The sequence below is a fragment of the Genypterus blacodes genome, unplaced genomic scaffold (genome assembly GCF_046128005.1).
Source record: "Genypterus blacodes isolate CSIRO-AG114 ecotype Tasmania unplaced genomic scaffold, CSIRO-AGI_Gbla_v1 ptg000180l_1, whole genome shotgun sequence".
NCBI classification, from domain to species: Eukaryota; Metazoa; Chordata; class Actinopteri; order Ophidiiformes; family Ophidiidae; genus Genypterus; species Genypterus blacodes.
Window position 1 is genome coordinate 498,246 of NW_027466981.1, and position 21,755 is coordinate 520,000.

Here is a 21,755-nt window from a genome sequence, read left to right on the forward strand (position 1 = left end):
TTTATTTACTATTTCATACGTTTTATTCAATATTACGGCCATGTATGTTGTACTGTATTTGCTTTTAAGTGAAGCAAACTATGGATGGATTTTATCTTTTATATTTTTTACTTTCCAGACAACCTATAACAGGATGAAAACATAATGTAGATATACAAATATGAAGTCAGCTAATAGGACTATTAGCCAAAATACATAAATATAGCATCACGACCCATTTGGATTTTTGAAAAAGAATATCAATATATACGAATACACATTATACTTATAAAAGAAAGATCTGACATTCACAATATTTTAATATAATATAAGTGATGCATCTGTATTTATTACTAACGTTATTTATCAGCGGAGGGGGGGAAAATGGACCGGAACACGGAAACGACTTCTGTTTGGTAAAGACACGAGCTTCCGCCTTCATTCATACAGGAACGAAGAAGAACGAAGCTCCGTCTGCGCCCCGGGAGAGTTTCCATGACAGCGGCCAGCAGAGAGTGAGGAGCCGCGGGGAGAGAAGAACATGTCGGCCGAGACGAGCGCTCCGGTAGGTGACCGCCATGTTTACATACCGACAACACAACACAACAAGCAACTTAATGACACACACACACACACACACACACACACACACACACACACACACACACAGAAGGTCATCAGCGTGGACTTGTTCGCGTTCATTTATTTTATTTCTGTATTAAACCTATGAGAGCCACCATAGCTCACCTGTCTCACTCAGGTCACAGAGTTGGAAACGAGCCCACTGGCCGCCATGAACTTTGTGTAAGACTTTACTTAAACCACACATGACGGCCGGTCATGGACGAAGGATGGCACGCGCCGCTTCCGGATTCGCCTCCCCGTACAGCGTAGTGATTGGCTGATGTGTACGCCTGTTTGAATATACTGTTCTGCTATTGGCTGGTGACAATGAGAGGCGGGGTTATCAGAAGTATGACAGACATGCGGATAGAAAAGTGTTGATGGCTTAAGTTTGTTGTGAAAGTTTGTTTATATAAATCAAAGCTCGTTTGTAACTCCACTCAGACCTTCAGGACAGAAAACATTTACACGTTTGACTTTCTGAATGATATGACAAGGAAGTCACAAGTCTTAAACTAATTATAATAAGTTCTTTATTAAATGTGATGACAGTTCAATGGGGGTCAGTGTGGTGTCAGACCAACCCTGTGTGTTCATCCAGATGTATAACTTTATCATACATAACATATGACCATAGAAATACTATATGCTATATTCCATAATATGGAAAAGGTTCTATTGGGGAGGGGGTCAAGTCTGTCAGAGACTAAAGGAAGTGAAAAAGGGAGGTGTCCAAGTGAAATGACAAGTCAATGGTGTCAGCTTGAGTCAGCAAATGTGTGTGTTGTCAGTGTAAACCTCATAGGGATGAACTCTCCCCTCAGACTGAGACGGGTGTTGATGTTTCTCTGATGAACATCTTAGTAACTTACTTCTCTTTCATGCTGAGAGGCTGAGACAGACAGGATGATGGTATATGACTGAAACATTCAGTCTGCTGCTGTGCTTCATGGATTAGGCTCCAGATGGTCTTATGTAGAGTCAGTTGTGCATGTTAAGGACACTTGTTAGCCCCTTGATTCAGCCCCTCCCTGCCTTTGTAACGGACTCGTGAATCAGCACACTTATCTCCTCTAAGCAGAGAGATGTGGGGTGGAGATCCTGAAGGAGGAGGGATGTCTTCTTAAAAAGACTACTGTTCCCTTTCTCCAGCCTGTATGACCTCAGCACAGCTCCTCACTGAGACACAGCAGTGGACACAATAGCCTTTACAGTACACACACACACACACACACACTACAGTCATACAGCAGTATGGACAGACCCTACAAGTACAGCAGGGTGAGAGCAGCAGCACATTTATAAACTGCTTGTTAAGGTGATGGACGTGTGTAAGCAGATCTCGCTTCACGTGGGAATCAAAGACTTCTCTTTTGTCCCGCAGGATGGCAAAGGCAAGGTCAGTCGAGTGATCCGAGTCGGAACACGCAAGAGCCAGGTACAGTACCACGTGTTTACTACTATTTAACTTCACTCACTTAAATGTCTCAGCTGTCATCTGAACCCATCTTCAATAGAATGAGGGACTGTAGTTCATCAGTTACATGTGGTAATCTAACATCTGTCTCTCTGTCATGTTGCTTTAAATTAACTTCAAAGTCTTTTGTGTGTTTGACCTATTTTGGGAAACTATGAAATGTCCTCAAGTTTTGAAAAAGTGTCAAGAATGTTTGCTAATGATCATAAAGTCACTAAGTCAAGCTTGAGCCTGAGATCTTCCTCATGAGGCCTGTAGCAGTTTGCTTCTCACACCACAGTCACAAACCTGAAGCTCTGACCTCTGTGTTAATGAATGAAGATGATGGACTCACTGCTCCATGTGGGCGTCTGGGATCTGATTGCTTTGAATCTGAACGGAGAGCGTCTTTGTTTCAGTCTCATAACCTTGGATAAACACCGCCTGGTCCAAACAAGCAGCCTCACTGTGGTCTGAGGGAGAGGAGGACACTAAATCTGTCTTAAATCTCTTTGGCCTTGAGCACAAAGTATCAACATGCTGCTGTGAGATGAAGCTGTGAGGAGGAACCAGAACCATTATAGAGTAGATTGTCCTTTATAATGACAGCGACAGCCTTTATTCTTGTACTCATATCATGTTGATCATTCTTTCATAGTATTCAAGAACGTTCTGATCTCAGGTCAATGAATGAATGAATGAATGAATCTCTCCTTTAACTAAAATGATAGTCAAAAAAAACTAGACTACTGAGTGTGTCTCACTTGTGTTATTTTAATGTTAAACACAGCAGTGTGTGTGTGTGTGTGTGTGTGTGTGTGTGTGTGTGTGTGTGTGTGTGTGTGTGTGTGTGTGTGTGTGTGTGTGTGTGTGTGTGTGTGTGTGTGTGTGTGTGTGTGTGTGTGTGTGTGTGTGTGTGTGTGTGTGTGTGTGTGTGTGTGTCTTCAGTGAGTCTTCAGTGTAGGAGTCTTGTATCTTCAGCTGCTCTGCCTCGGTCCAGGTCTTATCTCCACCATGTGTGTGTGTGATAAGTGTGTGTCAGTTCGGCCGTCCTCCAGTGTGTCAGACTGATTAAGCAGCTCTGTGTGTGTGTGTAGATGTGTTAATGATGGTGCTGTTGTGTGGTGTCTCAGTTGGCTCGTATCCAGACTGACAGTGTGGCTGAGAAGCTTAAAGACCTCTACCCTGACCTCCAGCTGGAAATAGGTGTGTATCCTTCACTGTGCTCCTTCAGGTCCTCACTCTGAAGATCTAAACCCTAAACTGTAGGAGATGTGTCTTTTCTGACAGATTGTATCTTTGCTGATGAAGAGTTTCGTCTGAATCTCACTCTATCTGTCTTCACTTTACAGTTGGCATGACAACAACAGGAGACATAAACCTTGACACAGCTTTATCAAAGGTGGAGTTTGTTTTATTGTTTCTTCATATAGACATAACCTGGAGTAATGACTGACAGGTGTGTGTGTGTGTGTGTGTGTGTGTGTGTGTGTGTGTGTGTGTGTGTGTGTGTGTGTGTGTGTGTGTGTGTGTGTGTGTGTGTGTGTGTGTGTGTGTGTGTGTGTGTGTGTGTGTGTGTGTGTGTGTGTGTGTGTGTGTGTGTGTGTGTGTGTGTGTGTGTGTGTGTGTGTGTGTGTGTGTGTGTGTGTTCTTCCCTGCAGATAGGAGAGAAGAGTTTGTTCACCAAAGAGCTTGAGACGGCTCTGGAGAGGAACGAGTGAGTGTGACGCCGTCATCTGTGTGTGACAGTCCTTCATTGTGTCAGCGCTCCTGTGTGTGTGTGTGTGTGTGTGTGTGGACTCTAAGGCTCTGTGCTCTGTCACACCCAGGGTGTCTGTGGGCTCACATGGAGAAGATTAACTCTTTAATACACCACAGGGAGGAAATGTACGCCCATTCTGCCAGTTAAGAATAAAAACAAACACATAAAGATGAAGACATGAGTGATGTCATAGAGCCGCTCACATGGATGGAAATGAAGAGTTACACATCAGTCTCTCTCTCTCAAGTAGACAGAACACATGTAAAGGAGGCTGTTAGGTTCCTCCCAGGCTTGGATGGAGGTGTAGGTGTGTGACCTTCATGTGCTTGGTGTCCCTCAGGGTTGACCTGGTCGTCCACTCACTGAAGGATCTGCCCACTACTCTTCCTCCAGGCTTCACCATCGGGGCTGTGCTGATGTAAGGATCACCCTCAGGTCCTCACTCCTCCTCAGAACACCACTGTAACAGCTGACCTTGCTTCTTCTCCTTCAGGCGAGAAAACCCCCATGATGCAGTGGTGCTCCACCCAAAGAACCGGGGGAAGACTCTGGAGTCACTACCAGAGAACAGGTAGAGCTGAAGAGAGAGACACACAGGCTCCTGTTCTGATCACACCTGAAGTCCGACTGTGTGAGTGGACCTCATGCTCTCTCTGTGTGTGTGTGTGTGTGTGTCTGTCTGTGCGTGTGTGTGTGTGTGTGTAGTGTCATTGGCACCAGCTCTCTGCGACGGGCCGCTCAGCTGAAGAAGAGGTTTCCTAACCTGAGCTTTAAAGATATTGTATCCTTACTGAAGACTCGTTAAGTCAGTGTGTTGTGGTAAATGATCAAGCATCCCTGAGGGAGAGGGAGAGAGAGAGAGGAAGAGAGAGAGAGAGGCCTCAGTCTGTCTAGTCTTCCATGTCTAGTCTTCCTCAGGTCTTCTTCCTTAGCTGGAGTCTCCAGCGTGGAAACCTGAACACTCGTCTGAAGAAGCTGGATGAGAAGGAGGACTATGCTGGCATCATCCTGGCTGCTGCTGGTCTGAGGAGGATGGGCTGGGAGGACCGCATCAGCCAGGTACGTCTGAGACCTTAGAGCCTGCCTGGTGCACGCGCACACACGCACACGCACACGCACACACACACACTTTAACACAACCACACATCAGAGCTTTGAGTCCAGACCTGAACCTGATTTCTGAGTCCAACATGCATGTTGACATGTAGACCTGTGGGGTTCAGACAGACGTGTCTCTAGTCTGTAACCATCTGAGCTCCTGATTGGCTGCTGGTCCTCCTGTAACTCTGTTCTCTCTGCCCTGTCTGATTCTTGACCCTGGCAGATCCTTGGACCTGAAGACTGCATGTATGCTGTGGGGCAGGTAAGCAGAAGGACTCAGACCTGCAGACCTGTCACTCATAGATCGAGGGGGCTCTAATATAACACACACACATCACTGAACCAAGGTGGCACATGTTGAAGGATGTAAATGAAGGTCTGCTCTGTGGTCTCCTGTGTCAGGGGGCTCTGGCTGTGGAGGTCCGGGCCAAAGATGTGGACATCCTGGAGATGGTGTCTGTCCTTCATGACCGAGACACTGTGCTGCGCTGCATAGCTGAGAGAGCCTTCCTCAGAGAGCTGGTACACACACACACACACACACTCACTCACACTCACACACACACACACACACACACACACACACTCACACTCACACTCACACTCACATTCACACACATACATACACATACACATACACATACACACTCACGCTCACACTCACCCCTCTCTCTCTCTCTGTCTCTGTCTCTGTCTCTGTCTCTCTCTCTCTCTCTCTCTCTCTCTCTCTCTCTCCCTCTCCCTCCCTCTCCCATGATATTTTATAATAAGGTGTCTTCTGTCTTCTCTTCCTCTATAGGAAGGAGGCTGCAGTGTTCCAGTAGCCGTTCACACTGAAGTGAAAGAAGCTCAGGTACGAATCCTTCATAAACACACAGACACACAAACACACACACTCACACATGTTTACCTTATGTAAAGATGATTTTATACCTCCGGGGTTGGAAGAGATTTTAAATTAAACTTTAAACATTTGAATAATCCCTGATACTGATGAGTGAGGTTTGTAAACCCATAACAAAGCAGTCTGTAGTCCAAATCGTGCCTCCAGATGTGTTGTGTTGTTCCCCAGCTCTACCTGACGGGGGCGGTGTACAGCCTGGATGGATCAGACAGTCTGAAGGAGACCATGCAGACCAGCATCACTGCTGCTGACACAGTAAGAGAGCGTTACATCACACACTGATCACATAAACAAGCCTCCAGCCTGAGGTGAAGTTGATTTCTCACCCACAATGCACCTTTCCCAGACCCCTGAGGATGCGGTTGAGCCGGTCCAGCGAGCCGGCGTCACCGCGGGCAAGATTTCAGGTGAAGCCCAGGCCAACGCTGAGAAGCTGGGGGTCAACCTGGCCAAGCTGCTGCTGAGCAAAGGAGCCAAGGAGATCCTGATGGTGGCCCGGCAGCAGAACGACGCCAGATAATCCAAACCTCACCTGGTGACCTCAGACAACCACTTTATTTATGAGACAGCCATAACCCCACTGTGGCCTCAGTTGTAATAAATTGTATTAAATCCTTGTCATCCTGTAATATAAATGCTACTGCAGTACTTGTATACTTTATGGTGTTCACTTAGTGCTGACACACCTTTGACTTATCTGCTGTCATGGTGATGTGAGGATCTTTAACTCCTCTGTCAAGTCCAGACCAATTGGACCCATGGAGTGACCTAACATAGTAATCAAGTTATCATTCATGTCACATTTGCCAGACAGAGAAAGAAAAAACAGAGACAGAAGAATTCTTTAAACTCCAGTCTGTTGTTTCTATCAAACTATCGTCTCATTCCAGGACTTAATGCTCCATTAGTTTCATTCTCTCCTGGTCTTGACCCTTCAGTGTTACAGACGCATGCAGACAGAACAAATCTGATCTGACACCAATCTGATCTGTGTCACATGGACACAAAGACATTGTTTCTGTGCCTCTTCATCCTCTACTGAGACCATAACCATGTTACACGTTGAAATCAGCTCACAAATCAGATGGTTGTCATGGTAACTTTATAGTGCAGTTACAGCAAATTGTGATTGTAGCTGCTTACAGATTTTCTGTATGAAAATGAACAGCTTATGTCTTTTATACCTGCACACTGGTGCACTAACTGTTTACTCTTCAATCTGATTGGAGACACTTCTAGAAGCATTTCTCTGTTTGGATCATCACCCTAGTTCTACATTCTGTTTGTGTTCCTGTTCTCTCTCTGTTTACAGTGTTCAGTCAGTACGACGCCATCATTGTTTCTTTTATAATTTGCTACATCTATCATGTTTATTTGATTTGGCAGTATTTTGTTCCCAGATTCTCATGACAAATAAATAAGGTCTTTATTAAGCCATTAGGACATCGTCTCATTCTTACAGCAGCATATTAATGTCTTACATTAGGACCAGCAGGGTTCATACCAGTGAACACATGATATACCAACTTAGGTGGCTATTACAAGACATACACAAGAACTAAAGATACTAAAATACACTTAACACAATAAACTGGACACATAACCATAAACAGGAGAGAAACATGTCACAACACAAACAACTAAAGATGAGTCCACCTAATTGACATCACTTAAAGCATAATGGAAGGTACTCGCTCCCACAGACACACCAACCGAGCAACGTGTGTTTGGAGCAGAGTGAGGTCAGAACGCCGGTAGGTAGCTGTGAACCTGGATCTTTGGAATACCCACAGGTACTCCATGGACCAATCAGTGTACTGCATGAATTATCCAATCAGGAGACACCACCTACAGGATTCCTCTCATGCACACACAGCATGGACACGCACACACCCACGCCTCCACCCAGAGAGGTAGAGAGCACTGCGACAAATGTCAGAGGTCACGAGGCTGTCACAACAGCCTGTGGAAATGGACGGATGATGTTGACTTTATTTAACCTCCTGAGACCCAATGTTCATATATGTACATCTTACATTTTCCTAACCAACACCTTATACATCATTGTGCTTTACTTAAACCTGTTGTCCTCATGTCTGGACATTTTTCGCTGCCCCCCAGTTGTATAAAAACCGCTTTGGGTTGTTAAAAAATAGCAGTTAGAAATAAGTTATACTCTTCTATGTGTGCACGTATGATAACATATATATTATTTAAATATTAATCTTGTTTTTTAGTTCCCACTAATACTCAATAGCAAGGATAAACCAAAAATGCATTAAAGATAAATGTCTGGGCCTCAGGAGGTTAAAAAGTCCAGTTGTAATTAAAAATCGTGGCACACCGCATGTCTATACAGTAGGTGGCGGTATGTACCCGTGACCGCCCTACTGACCAAAGAAGAAGAATGAACTCAGGGACCACGTCATTGCTTTCCACGCGTTTCGTCCCACCCGTCTTATGACAACAACTATGTGATTTGTCAGCCGCTACCACGTGACAAGGAAATGTCGTCTTTCTTTCTCGGTTTTACACAAAGATGACCGCATACCTGTGACTGCCGGGTACAAACCTCGCCCCTGAGCACGACAATAAACCCTAAAGGAGTCTAAAGTGTCAGTATTCGTAGACGTCCTTCACTTTAGCTGCTGTTCTTCCGTCTTCATCTTCTTCTTCTTCAGTTGCCTCGCCCCGCCCCTTGCAGGCGCATCTCGGGTGGTTCTCCCTGTGTCCGCTCGCCTCGGCTCTTCCGGTGGAGACGTGGCTCTGCGCGGCTGCCATATTGACGCTAGCGGGGCAACAATCACACAACTTGTAGTCGCTCGTACGGTCGTCCTTCGCTATTTCGGTGTGACGAGAAGTCACCGAAGCACAAGACACGAGAGGCTGAACATCGTCGTCCCATACAGCGAGACAAAATGGTGAGTGACAGCCGAGAATCAATTCACACTCCAGCTTTTCGCTCGGGCCTAGCAGGTACCATAACATTAGCTAACCTGTCAGCAGCAGCTAGGTAGCATTAGCGTTAGCAAGCCTGCACAATAGCGAAATAAGGAAAAAAAACAACCGCGTCTTCCTGTCAGACCGGCGCCATTAACGCACTCACACCGAGTTAAGTGTGTCTCTGTACCGTCACCGTGCTGGAAGTCTGAGTCCACCCCGTTCGCCCGTATGGAGCGGCAGGCAGTGCTGACGTGAGCGAGCTTTGGCATTAGCCGCTAGCTTCCTCCGGGTTACCTGCTGTCCGGAGCCGTCATGACGGCGCTCTAACTCTGCTCTAACTCCGCTGTCAGACTCCTCCGTCTCCCGCTGCGGCTCACAGGTTAGCTCACCGGGCCGTGTGAGTGTTATTTCTGTCGTTAGTGAACTGTGGAGCTTTCAGGCTGCTATCGCCATTATAGACTTCACTGCGCTGTTCTGACAGGCTGAGCTCTCCGTGACCTCCGCTCCAAACCGGACCGCTAACTTCTTAACTTCATTTATCTGTCAGAATGAAAGGAGCTGTTATTTAGGTGGATAACAGCGTGATAAGCACTGAGTGGTCTGACACAGCGCCGCCATGCGTCTGTCTGTGGAGCTCAGCAGGCTTACGAGTTTAATTTAATAGTACATAGGTAATTATATCTGTTATAATAATCTGCCTCCTGTGTGTATATGGTGCAGATTATGAGACACACTTCTTCATGTAAGGCAGCACAGAAGAGCGAGTGATTACATGTGTGTTCCTCAGTCTAATGAATGAGGACCTAAGGGTCACAGCAGGTGACCTTTCAGGGCTCTGTTTAAGGTTCTGATGGTTCAACATAAACAGGAGTAAACATAAACCTACAGGTGAACTGAGCTGTGGATGTATACTCTTTAATCAATCATATATTAGTGATGTCATGTTTACACTCAGTGTGCCACACAGCGCAGTGTTTCAGTGTTCACACATCTGTTCACATTTGTTCTGTAGTCTCCTGTATGGTACTACGGTGTTTGTGTGTGTGTGACAGGACATCTGAACTATGTTACTAAATGTGAGTGATTAAAAGTGACAAATGAGATAAAGTAGATCAAGATAAAGCCGTATGTAAACAGTGCTCCACATGCGTGTTATATGCTGGAGAACATACTGGAGAACTGAGCATACTGGACTTAGAGCTGCTGCACCTCAGCTGGCACTGGACAGGTTTCTGAACACTGTGTGTGTGTGTGTGTTCCCTCCAGGTGCTGTTGGCAGCGGCGGTATGCACCAAGGCGGGTAAGGCCATCGTATCGCGGCAGTTTGTGGAGATGACCCGGACTCGTATCGAGGGTCTCCTGGCTGCGTTCCCCAAGCTGATGAACACGGGCAAGCAGCACACGTTTGTGGAGACAGACAGCGTCCGCTACGTCTATCAGCCACTGGAGAAGCTCTACATGGTCCTCATCACCACCAAGAACAGCAACATCCTGGAGGACCTGGAGACCCTCAGACTCTTCTCTCGGGTGGTGAGAATCGGGGCTTTACTCCGTCTTTCCTCACCTAAATAAATAATAATACTTCATGAACAGGCCCAGTGTTTGATAGTGTGGGGATCAAATTTATTTCCAAGGCCTCAGTGCATAGGAATCCTGTAGAGTCTTCTGAACCTGAAGCTGCTGTAGAGAGTAAGAAGGAGCTGTGGAGGCTGGGCTTCATACCTGAGGTTCTGATGCAGCAGTGGAGGGAAACTAAGTGTGGTGTTCTCTTGTGAACATGATCTCCTGACTGACTGTGTGTCCCTTGGTGGCTGAATGAGCTTCATGACTCAATATGAGCAGGCTTTGTTTGAATACTGTGAAGCTCCAGAGAGGGAAGCTTTGTCAGAAGCTTCACAGGAGGCCGGACCAATCAATTTAAGATGAGGTTTCTTCAGAACAGTGACAAAGTGATAAAGGTTCAGTATGCAGCGTCTCTGTAGAACCTCAAACACTGATCTGGGGAAAACCTGGTGCCCAAAAAACACAACTTCTTAGAGAATCTCACCCTTGATCATGATGGTGTGAGGGGGGAGGAGCTAGCTGTGGAGGCGGGGCCAGAGTGCAGCCAGGAGGAGGGAGGGGTTAAAGTTAAAGTCCACTCATTACATTGATGACCATGTCCATGTCTCATTTAATTGAGTGGTTTTAGTTTTTCTGAAACTAAACTGAAGCTGAATCCAGACTGAGGACCTGAAAACACCTCAGGCTCCATTCTTCCCTTACATCCAGCAGATGTTCTGTCACAGTGGATCAGTAGATGTTACATCATGGTGGATCTCCCCTCAGTTCCTTTAGTATTGTCTTGTGTGACAAAATGCAGAAATGAGTTTCTTTCAGTTTCCCCATTAGTTAAGCAGTTTGTTCCTTAAGTTTGAGGCAAAGTTTCTTCTGTCACAGGAAACAGGAAAGGCTTCATTTCATTTCTCCTCCCCCTCCTGCAGATCCCAGAGTACTGCCGTGTGCTGGAAGAGAGTGAGATCTCTGAGCACTGCTTTGACCTGATCTTTGCCTTTGATGAGATCGTGGCTCTGGGCTACAGAGAAAACGTCAACCTGGCTCAGATCCGCACCTTCACAGAGATGGACTCTCATGAAGAGAAGGTGTTCCGCGCTGTCAGAGAGGTGAGCTCATCCAAACACTCTGACTCAGATAGAATAAGGCTCAACCATTAAGGGGAAACATCCAATTGCAATATTTCTAGATCTAAAGCCCGAGAGCTTCTCCTCACCTGAGCATGATGGAGTGCTAAGTAATGACTTCTTTCACAGACCCAAGAGAGGGAGGCTAAAGCCGAGATGAGGAGGAAGGCCAAGGAGCTCCAGCAGGCCAGGAGGGACGCGGAGCGCTCTGGGAAGAAGGTGCCGGCCTTTGGAGGCTTCGGCAGCACCGGCATGTCCAGCGTCTCCTCAGGCTCCATCATCACCGACACCATAGTGGAACCAGAGAAGCCCAAGATCACTCCTGCTCCAGTCAGGTACAGACAGGCTGACATGTAAAGTGAATTAAGAGATGAACTGAAGGTTATGGGTGTTTCATAAAGTCTTAAGTCGTATGCTTGAGTAATTTACTAAGCAGTGACACACCCACTGCTGAAGACGAAGCCAGACAAAGTGTCACTTCATGTAGAGATCTTTAGTTTGGAGTTGATCTGGAGCCTCACTCTTGTCTTCCTCCTTTCAGACCCAGTGGACCCAGTAAGGCTCTGAAACTGGGCGCCAAAGGGAAAGAGGTGGACAACTTTGTGGACAAGCTGAAGTCAGAGGGTGAAACCATCATGCCAACCAGCGGGAAGAGAGGCTCAGAAATATCCAAAGCTCTGCCTCCACCAGTGAATGTGGAGAGGTACACAACACTCCTCTGCTCCTATGTCTTCATTCATCACCAGACACAGAAGTGTACTGCTCTCCACTCAGCTGGGATCAGGTCTCCAGATGTGTGCAGTAAGATGGAGGATAGAAACTGAGCCGCTGTCCCACAGGGTTTGTCTGTCCTGAAGTGAAACCTGATCAGGTGGATCAGGTGATGCTGGACTGAAGGGTTGAGCCTCTACGTGAGAAGGTTATGAACTTTACTGGAAACTCAGTCTCAGCTCCTCTCTTAGTACAGATATCATGTCTTAATTGTGGATCCAGTCCATCATAGCAGAAGCCTGAGTCGGTTTGTTTCTGTGTCCTAATTCTTCTTTCTCCCTCTCACTTCTATTCTTCTCTCATGTCCTTCACTCTGATCTGTGTGTGTGTGTGGATGTTAAACTCTGTGTGTTACCGTCTCCTCAGTGTTCATCTGCGTGTGGAGGAGAAGATCACCCTGACCTGTGGGCGTGACGGCGGCCTGCAGAACATGGAGGTGTTGGGCATGGTGACCCTGCGAGTCACAGACGACAAAAACGGACGAATCCGCCTCGTGATCAACAACAACGACAACAAAGGAGTCCAGCTGCAGGTGCGTCTGCTCATCCTGTTCCTGTAACACCATGCTGATGTTTACACCCTGACTCCACAGTTATGACTCCATACACACACACAGCAGACATGGACACACTGTATGATGACACGTGTGTTTCTCCCTGCAGACACATCCCAACGTGGACAAGAAGCTGTTCACAGCTGAGTCGGTGATCGGCCTGAAGAACCCAGAGAAGTCTTTCCCTCTCAACAATGACGTTGGTGTCCTGAAGTGGAGACTGCAGAGCACAGATGAGGCTCTCATACCTCTAACCAGTGAGTCATCATGCACTTTAATCATGATAACAACCCTCAGGAAGATTACAACACACTTTGGGTTCAGCTCCTCTGTAAGTGTGAGCAGCTGAGCTCCTCTACTCCAAAGCCACACTGTCCACACTACAGTCACACTGTCCACACTACAGTCACACTGTCCACACTACAGTCACTCTGTCACTCTGTCCACACTACAGTCACACTGTCCACACTACAGTCACACTGTCCACACTACAGTCACTCTGTCACTCTGTCCACACTACAGTCACACTGTCCACACTACAGTCACTCTGTCACTCTGTCCACACTACAGTCACACTGTCCACACTACAGTCACTCTGTCACTCTGTCCACACTACAGTCACACTGTCCACACTACAGTCACTCTGTCACTCTGTCCACACTACAGTCACACTGTCCACACTACAGTCACTCTGTCCACACTACAGTCACACTGTCCACACTACAGTCACTCTGTCACTCTGTCCACACTACAGTCACACTGTCCACACTACAGTCACTCTGTCCACACTACAGTCACTCTGTCCACACTACAGTCCAGAGGAGAGCTTCTACTGAAGGAGGGGCGTGTTGGTCTCCTCACACAGTCACACACAGTCACACACAGTCACACACAGTCACACGTCCTTCTGTCTGTTCTGTCCTGCAGTAAACTGCTGGCCTTCAGAGAGTGGGAGTGGCTGTGACGTCAACATTGAATATGAGCTCCAGGAGGAGAACCTTGAGCTGAACGACGTGGTGATCAGCATACCTGTGCTGTGAGTACATCCACACAACACTACACACTGTTCCTTCACCCAGGCCTCATCTTGCTCCTGAGCTGGAACACAGCCCAGCATGATGCTTCCATGTGCTGCATGTGTGAATCAGATGAAAGGATGTTGACTGATCCAGGTGAGCCCTAACAGACTGTGATGCCTCATGTGTGCAGGTCTGGAGTGGGCGCTCCTGTGATCGGTGATCTAGATGGAGAATATAAACACGACAGCAGGCGAAACATGCTGGAGTGGTGCCTACCTGTCATCGACGCCAACAACAAGACGGGCAGCCTGGAGTTCAGCATCGCAGGACAGCCCAACGACTTCTTCCCTATCAACGTGTCCTTTGTGTCAAAGCGCAACTACTGCAACATCCAGGTGGGTTCATGGAGACGCAACTCACTGAGGGGGAGACAAGCAGGCTGGAGTTCAGACGTGTCACTGGATCAATCAATCAATCAATCACACAATCTCATCTATTTATAACCCTAACCCTGTGTGTGTGTGTGTGTGTGTGTGTGTGTGTGTGTGTGTGTGTGTGTGTGTGTGTGTGTGTGTGTGTGTGTGTGTGTGTGTGTGTGTGTGTGTGTGTGTGTGTGTGTGTGTGTGTGTGTGTGTGTGTGTGTGTGTGTGTGTGTGTGTGTGTGTGATAACAGGGAGGTGTAGACACTGTGATCATGTTAGATTGATACCTGCTGTAAGAAGTCACCTGATCTGTTCTTAAGGTTCCTCTCTCTAACCCCTCCCTCTCTCCTTTCCTCAGGTTGCCAAGGTGATGTACGTAGACGGCGACAGCTCCGTCAGATACTCTTCAGAAACATCCTTCGTTGTTGACAAATACGAAATCCTGTAATGTATAAAAAAGGAAAACACAAACAGAAAAAAATCAAGAAAAAAGTCCAATTCTCTGCTACAGAGAAAGCTTAGCGAGTTCTTGCCTGCCCGCCTGTATACTGTTTCTGTTTCTGAGACTGTGTACACCTCCAGGCCCCCGTCAGCCCTCTGGGGAAGGAGCAGAGCAGCTGTGGTGTATTTATGTTTGTATCAGAGAGGATCATCATCTGTATAGAGATCAACCAACACACACACACACACACACACACATTTAGTGAAATTAAACCAAACGTCTACACTGATGCCGTTTAGTCCACCAACCCAAACAGTCTGGAGGCTGTCAGACTCAGAGGAGGAGTGTGTGTGTGTGTGTGAGACGTCCCCCAGAGTCACGTGTCCTCCACATCCTGTCCTCTCTCTCTCTCTCTCTCTCCCCTCTGACCCACAGAGCAGCACTTCTCTTGCTCTATTTCAGGTTTTTACCCACGGAACTTTGTAGTGTCAATCATCCTTTAATCCTTAAACTGATGTGATTTTCTCTCTCACTGAAGATGATTTATCTTTCCTTCTCTCATCAGTAAATTAGATTTCTCACTCTGACTTTGTGTCTGGTCATCAAAGTAAACGTGGCTCTGTGTTCTGCACTTTGTATTCTGTCTGCAGCAAAACTCTAACATACACTTTATTAATATTATTGTTATTAGATTCTGCAAATGTTTCCACTCCTGATACTGAAGTTAAGAGCAGGATCGTCAGCTGCAGTGCCAACTTCTGTAGCAGCGTTTAGTTCCAATGTGGTACTTTCACAAACACACACACACACACACACACACACACACACACACACACACACACACACACACACACACCCTCCTGGCAGACGAGCACAGAGCCCGACCCCTGATGAACCCAGGCATCATTTTATTTACAGTCAAATCATTCATAAACATTGTTTGTCTTTCATGTTTCGGTTGGATTTTTTTTTTTTTTTATTCCCTGAATTTCAATTTAGCGGTTCAATGGTTGTGTGGCTGTGGGGTTGAAAATGACTAGATTTAGCATTTTTAACTAAATTACTGAAAGGGGATCTTAACATTCCAGTGTACAACTAGAAAAAAAGACTCTTTGATTGAATAAAATGTATTATTGAAAATGTTAAAGAGTTTGACTTTGGTTTCTCCATGGTTACAACATGTCGTGGCTCAGTGGGACTGTTGGTGCTGCACTCGGGTTTGTGTTGTGGGTCAGATTTGTCTGTTTGGGGCATTTGCAGTTTGAGCCAGTAGGGGGCAGTATCAGCTCACAGATGGATGCAGGAGGTGAGAAGCTTTTCCTTCATGATGGACGAGTCTGTGTTTACTTTAAGTTTAAGTTAAATTAAGGCTCTAAGGGTTCCTCTAAGGACAGACTCAACATCTTCAGAAGAATGGAACTTTGTTCTGTTTGTTGGTCTGCAGCTTCCTGAGAAGGAAACAAAGATGGAGGCCAAGTACAAACTGTAAAGTGTGATCAAGTTGAACACTTTGTTGATGTTGTGGTGAGAATGATGATGTCACCTGAAGAGATTGAATGAAATGAGAATTCATAAAGGTAAAGCTTCTGCCTCCTCTTCCTCCTCTGCTGGATGAAGGTGAACCAGACAGGCTTTAGATGATGAGGACAGATGAAGGAGCCTGACGCTGCTGACTGAGATCAGGTTTGTGTACATTTACAAAGAAAACTATACATCTGATCAGTGTAAACATTGATTATGTTCAGAGACTTTTCAAATCTTTGCTTTGTGTTTTTATTTGTATTTCCTCTCAGAAAGCACTTTGATATGTTCCTTGTTCTTTTCCCTGAGCCGATCAATCAGACGGCAGGTTGAACTCTGGATTAGCACAATAGTGTTGTGTCCTAACAGATGGGTGAATGCTGGAGATGAAGCCGGAGGAAGAGGAGGGGAGGGGGGGGGGGTTTAAAGGGTCAAAGGGGGTGAGTTCAACAGAGCTTACAACGCCCTTATATGGAGTGTAGGGGGGAGGAGGAGGGGCTAAATAGCGGCCCTTCACTCATAAAAAGAGGGTGTGTCTGTGTCACGAATGAATGAACAGACTGATAAAGTCTTTGTAAAGGGTCTCACAGGAGGGAGAGGGAGAGGGGAGAGCAGGGCTGCCACACACACTCTGTCACCGGCCTGTTAAACACACACACACTGAGCTGGAGCGTACAGGCCACCGGCCCGGAGGCTCTGACCAGTAGCAGGGCTCCAGCTCCTCTTCCTGGCCGGACTGTGGAGCTGTAAGGATTTGTCGCTGTTCCAGGGTTGAAGCTGGACTGAAGGATCATGCAGAGGAAAGTAAGATTTAAGGTAAGAAACACACGGAGGCTCAGCTGAGGGTAAAGCTGTGAGATCAGTGGAGCTCTGCTGATCCTGCCTTCATGCTAAACTCTGTGTGTTCCTGTCTGACATGTACAGCTCTGATACAAGACATTTAAACAGAAGAAACTTTGTAACATAACTGAGTCAATCTATTCAGAATCTACGGCACAGACTCTTCTCTGTTGTCTGGTTGTTGTTCTGCTGCCACACAGGAAGAGATTCGTTTGATTTTTACAATGTTTGTGGCAAAACTTCATACAAGCTTAAACAAGCAGCGTAAAGGGTTAAATGTGCGGTTGTACAGTGAGTGACAGCGTGAGCACCACAGACACGCTGCAGGACAGTTTACACAGGAGGAGGAGGAGGAGGAGGAGGGACAGACTGACAGCTACACAGCAGAAATACCACAACTTAGTGCAAAAAGATGGAAAGTGTCATGGAAATATTTCACACAAACTCTCAGCTCCTCTCTCTTCTCTGCTCCTGTTAGAGCACGTGAACACGGCTCAGACTTCATGTTCCTCAGCTGGTTCTGTAAAGGTTTGGGCCCAAACACTGAAACCTGATAAATGTATACAACATGTTTGTAAATGGAACCCAGACAGTGTGAAGTGATACTGATAATGTAAAGATGTGTTCAAGTTCTGTGGGTCAACCCAGAACCCCAGTGGAGCCTGATACCTACATGTGACGCATGGAGGAGTGTGGTTCTGGAGGAATGGACCACAGAGAAGGTTTGGAGGTGATCTCAGTGAGCTAGTTATGTAGTTATGTTCTCTATGGCTGCTCACACTCTTTAGTTTGTTAATGTGATCACCAGAGTGACATCACCACACATCTGAGTGACAGTCTGGACCCAGACGGGGTCCAGACTCTGCTATTGTTATGGACTCACTCACTCACCTGTTATTGTACCAGCTGTGTGTGTGTGTGTGTAAATGAAAAGTGCTAGAAGAAGCCAAGTGCCAACCATCCACATGTGTTCATTCCTATGAAGCCCTGCATTCTTGAGTTCTATGGAAAGAGAAACCTTCACTTCCAAACCTCAATCTGTTACTTCTAAAGGTCTAAGATGTCTTAGATGATGAGGATCATCTGTAGTGTCACAACAGCAGCAGCATGAGAAAGAGCCATGATGCACAACATACAGCTATTCATGTTCAGAGTGAAGAGTGAGAGTGAGAGGAGCAGAGGCTCGAGAGGAAATTGGAATTCTGTAGCTGCGGGTGGAATTTCCACTCTGTGACCACAGCAGGCCTTTGCTCTGTCTGTCTGTCTGTCTGTCTGTCTGTCTGTCTGTCTGCCTGCCTGCCTGCCTGCCTGCCTGCCTGCCTGCCTGCCTGCCTGCCTGCCTGCCTGCCTGCCTGCCTGTCTGTCTGTCTGTCTGTCTGTCTGTCTGTCTGTCTGTCTGTCTGCCTGCCTGCCTGCCTGCCTGCCTGTCTGCCTGTGCCTTCTTTGACTGAGTTCTGACTTCAGCTTGTTGTTTCAGCTGTGAGGAACTGTGGTTGACTGATTACAGCCTTTTGGAAGCTGACCATACTGATCAGATGTTGGATCAATTGATTGATCCATCAGTGTGAGTACCTGGAGCTCTTCAGTCTGAGGTCTCTGCACTGAAGTCACAAACCAAGTCCACCAGGAAAATTACAGTTATTATTCATATTTATGTGAAAAGGAGCTTAATGAGTTTAATAAGGAAACACTCTAAAGCTCCGTTCAGCTCAAATCAATCAATCAAAGTACAGCATATCTTCAATATTTGCCATAAAGCCTTCCTACCATCACCAGCAGAGGGCAGCAGTGTTCCGTGTGTCCTGAGTGTAAATCATCATAAAGTCATGAAGCAAAGATCTAAACCTCTGAGTGTTTCAGTGCTGAGACTGAAGCGTGACATGAGGAGTGACAGGACATGTAGAGGAGAGACGTGTGTGTGTGTGTGTGTGTGTGGTACACTGTGTGCCCACTGAGCTGTACCGAGCTGCAGCGTCGCCTGGAGGGAACACGGAGGCGTCATGGTGACCAATCTAAGCTTTACTTGGTACCTGCTTGAGCTCAGTGAGCCTTCCAATCATGTCAGCGCCCATAGAGCCCTTTGATGTCCATAATGAGCCCATAAGCCCCTCCCTCCCTCCCCCCTCCCCTCAGCTCAGCCTGCAGCGCTCTGGATGCTTCTGTTCAGGCGTCTGAGGCGGGCGGCTGTGTGGGCGCTGCTCACCAAATATGCTTTTCATTGAAGATGAAAGGATGGAGAGATTTTACTGTCCTCGCCATCTGTTTGTGCTCGGAGTGTGTGTGTGTGTGTGTGTGTGAGTGTGTGAGTGTGTGTTTTACACATTAAAGACAAATGTACCTTTAGCCCCAGGTGATTAGAGCAGCAGTGTGAGGCTCAGGTGAAGTGTTGTGTAGGCTGGAGCTCTAATGAGTTCCTTCTAGTTAGTGTGTTTGTGTAATAGTGTGTTAATGCTGTGTTACATTCCTGTGTGAGCCACGCCACGCTACGCACACCGACGCCACGGCAAGTTCTGTCTGGTTTCTTACCCTCAGTCAAGCCCGGCAGGAAGTATGACTGTGCCCCACACACACACACACACACACACACACACACACACACACGCACACACAGTACAAAACCTCCCAAAATTGAAATACTGGCGTAAAGTATCAGTGCCTCAAAAAGGTCTCTTAAGTCGGCGACCTGACTGAATGTAATGAGTAGTAAAGACTCAGTAGTAAAGACTCATTAGTAAAGACTCAGAGGCTCAGAGGCTCAGAGTCTCTCTCCAGGTTTTCTCTCAGTGTTTCACTCCAGGCTGATGGTTAAAGTTTCTCCTGGTTTGGCGAACAAGAACATATTTCTTTGGACAGAAGAATGACGGCTTTGTGTCCTGGAGCAAAGAGCTGACAGGACAGGAAAGAGAGAGGGAGGGAGAGAGGGGCAGGGAGAGAGAGAGAGAGAGAGAGAGAGGGAGAGAGGGAGAGAGAGAGAAAGGGGCAGAGAGAGAGAGAGAGAGAGGGGTGAGTGAAGCACTGTACACTGGTGAGGTGTGTGTGTGTGGGTAAGTGCAACGAGAGAGTGAGTAAGTGAGAGAGAGAGAGTGAGAGAGTAAGTGAGAGAGAGAGAGAGGGGGCTGGGGTAGAGAGAGAGAGAGAGAGAGAGAGAGAGAGAGGGTGGGGAGCAGCAGCCAGACTGTGTGTCAGCAGAGTGTCGCCTCATGGCTTTACCTCAGTGTGTGTTATGACAGTGACAGACAGTGTGTGTGTGTGTGTGTGCAGTAGAGGAGAGACAGAGACCCTGACAGCTCACAACACACAGGATCCATCTGTAGTTTGTCTTTTTTTTACTTTTTGGACACAGAGTCACTTCCTGTTTGTCTGCTTTATGAATATCTGTGTTGTGTTCACTGGACCTGCCCCTCCTCCAATCAGGTGAGCTGTCAATCAAGTGTGTGTGTGTGTGTGTGTGTGTGTGTGTGTGTGTGTGTGTGTGTGTGTGTGTGTGTGTGTGTGTGTGTGTGTGTGTGTGTGTGTGTGTGTGTGTGTGTGTGTGTGTTGCAGGTGCACAGAGCTTTATAAAGACAGAGTTGATGGAGGTGAAGGTCTGTCCTCATCAGGGCTGGTGCCAAAGCTGGAGCCAGATTGTGAACCAGTCTGGTTCCCATGCCAACTGTCTGGGCCTCCAAAACTCTCTGACATAATGAGAAGTGTGACATCACAGGCCAGCAGGGAGAACTACAGGATATAAGGAAGTGTGATGAAGAACCATAAGAACTAGGATCAGACTGTAATGTGTCCTGTTAGCAGAGATCCATTATGTTACAGGTTTGATTGATGTAGAGGAGCAGTGATGATAGTTTGGTTTGGAGGTCTTTGTGTTGTGGCTGTGATGAAGCAGGAGTGAGCTCAGCCACAGACCTGCAGGATGAAGGAGCTCAGCTGCAGAGGAGAGTTTGTTATGGACATGAAGCAGTTTGTTGGGACACTGAATGTTTCCTCTGCCGGTCAGGTGGAGAGACACACGGGGACGGAGCTGCAGGTTCCATACATGAACAGGTCATGTTGTAGATCTGTGAGGAGGTCACATGATCAGCTCATGTTGTTGGCACCAGGCCTCATGGTTTAGATCCTATTTCAGTGTTGATGTCAAAGCTCCTGCATGGAGGAGAGAAAGAAAGAAAGAGAGTACAGAAAGGTGGTGCATGTTTTTCTGGACGCTGGTCTACAGGAGGCCCTCCACCCTCCTGGAACACTGGCTGCTCTGTAGAGAGAGAGAGAGAGAGAGAGAGAGAGAGAGAGCACAGCCTGTTACTGTTGGACCTCAGAGCAGAGCCTCATGTCCAGGTGGCTGCTGGAGAAACAACCAGAGCTGGACAGAGAACAAACCTTTGTGACGTGAGCTCAGTCTGCAAACACGTCTAACCTCCCCTCATCCCTCCAGTCTGTGTGTTCAGTGTGTGTGTGTGTGTGTGTGTGTGTGTGTGTGTGTCCCCTGGGTGCTTCACTTCTGCTGCTCACCTTCAGACTGATTGAGTCATCTTGTCTGAGCCTCATCACTGTGATCACCTCTCATCACTGTTTATAAGGGGCAGATTATTGATCAGGCCTTCATTCATTGTTTTGTGCACAACTGTCACTCAAACTCTCTTATTGAATGTGGCACAGTGTGGTTATATGTGTGTGTGTTATATCTGACACAATGACTGTGATCAGCTCAGATTATTGTTATTATTATTATTATCATTTCATTCATTC

General features: G+C 46.9%; 3 protein-coding genes across 3 annotated transcripts in view; all 3 read left to right on the forward strand.

The window, feature by feature from the left end:
• Positions 1–394: 394 nt before the first annotated feature.
• On the forward strand, positions 395–7,259 carry LOC143014084 (porphobilinogen deaminase-like). Its single transcript, XM_076167864.1, has 14 exons — positions 395–544; positions 1,988–2,041; positions 3,193–3,265; positions 3,412–3,461; positions 3,721–3,776; positions 4,162–4,239; positions 4,315–4,392; positions 4,527–4,602; positions 4,767–4,880; positions 5,146–5,184; positions 5,325–5,444; positions 5,722–5,775; positions 5,995–6,081; positions 6,173–7,259. The coding sequence occupies exons 1-14, from the start codon at positions 521–523 to the stop codon at positions 6,344–6,346; spliced, it is 1,077 nt and encodes a 358-aa protein (XP_076023979.1). The 5' UTR covers positions 395–520; the 3' UTR covers positions 6,347–7,259.
• A 1,300-nt stretch (positions 7,260–8,559) lies between these two features.
• Positions 8,560–15,804, forward strand: LOC143014085 (coatomer subunit delta). Its single transcript, XM_076167865.1, has 10 exons — positions 8,560–8,747; positions 10,036–10,299; positions 11,253–11,432; positions 11,580–11,785; positions 11,992–12,153; positions 12,588–12,753; positions 12,884–13,031; positions 13,702–13,810; positions 13,984–14,188; positions 14,574–15,804. The coding sequence occupies exons 1-10, from the start codon at positions 8,745–8,747 to the stop codon at positions 14,661–14,663; spliced, it is 1,533 nt and encodes a 510-aa protein (XP_076023980.1). The 5' UTR covers positions 8,560–8,744; the 3' UTR covers positions 14,664–15,804.
• Positions 15,805–16,803: 999 nt separating this feature from the next.
• The window catches only part of LOC143014089 (pleckstrin homology-like domain family B member 1), a 19,160-nt gene continuing 14,208 nt past the window's right edge, over positions 16,804–21,755 (forward strand). The window contains exon 1 of the mRNA XM_076167869.1: positions 16,804–16,994. Coding sequence (XP_076023984.1) covers positions 16,971–16,994 — 24 coding nt within the window. The 5' untranslated portion in view covers positions 16,804–16,970. The remainder of the gene's footprint in view (positions 16,995–21,755) is intronic.

Excerpts from the sequence above, each read along its gene's own strand:
- LOC143014085 (XM_076167865.1), top strand. Across the intron at positions 12,154-12,587 it reads CCACCAGTGAATGTGGAGAG|TGTTCATCTGCGTGTGGAGG; the intron begins GTACACAACACT and ends CCGTCTCCTCAG. Across the intron at positions 13,811-13,983 it reads GTGATCAGCATACCTGTGCT|GTCTGGAGTGGGCGCTCCTG; the intron begins GTGAGTACATCC and ends TCATGTGTGCAG.
- LOC143014084 (XM_076167864.1), top strand. The coding sequence starts at position 521 with ATGTCGGCCGAGACGAGCGCTCCG. Across the intron at positions 3,266-3,411 it reads TGACCTCCAGCTGGAAATAG|TTGGCATGACAACAACAGGA; the intron begins GTGTGTATCCTT and ends TTCACTTTACAG. Across the intron at positions 3,462-3,720 it reads TTGACACAGCTTTATCAAAG|ATAGGAGAGAAGAGTTTGTT; the intron begins GTGGAGTTTGTT and ends TCTTCCCTGCAG.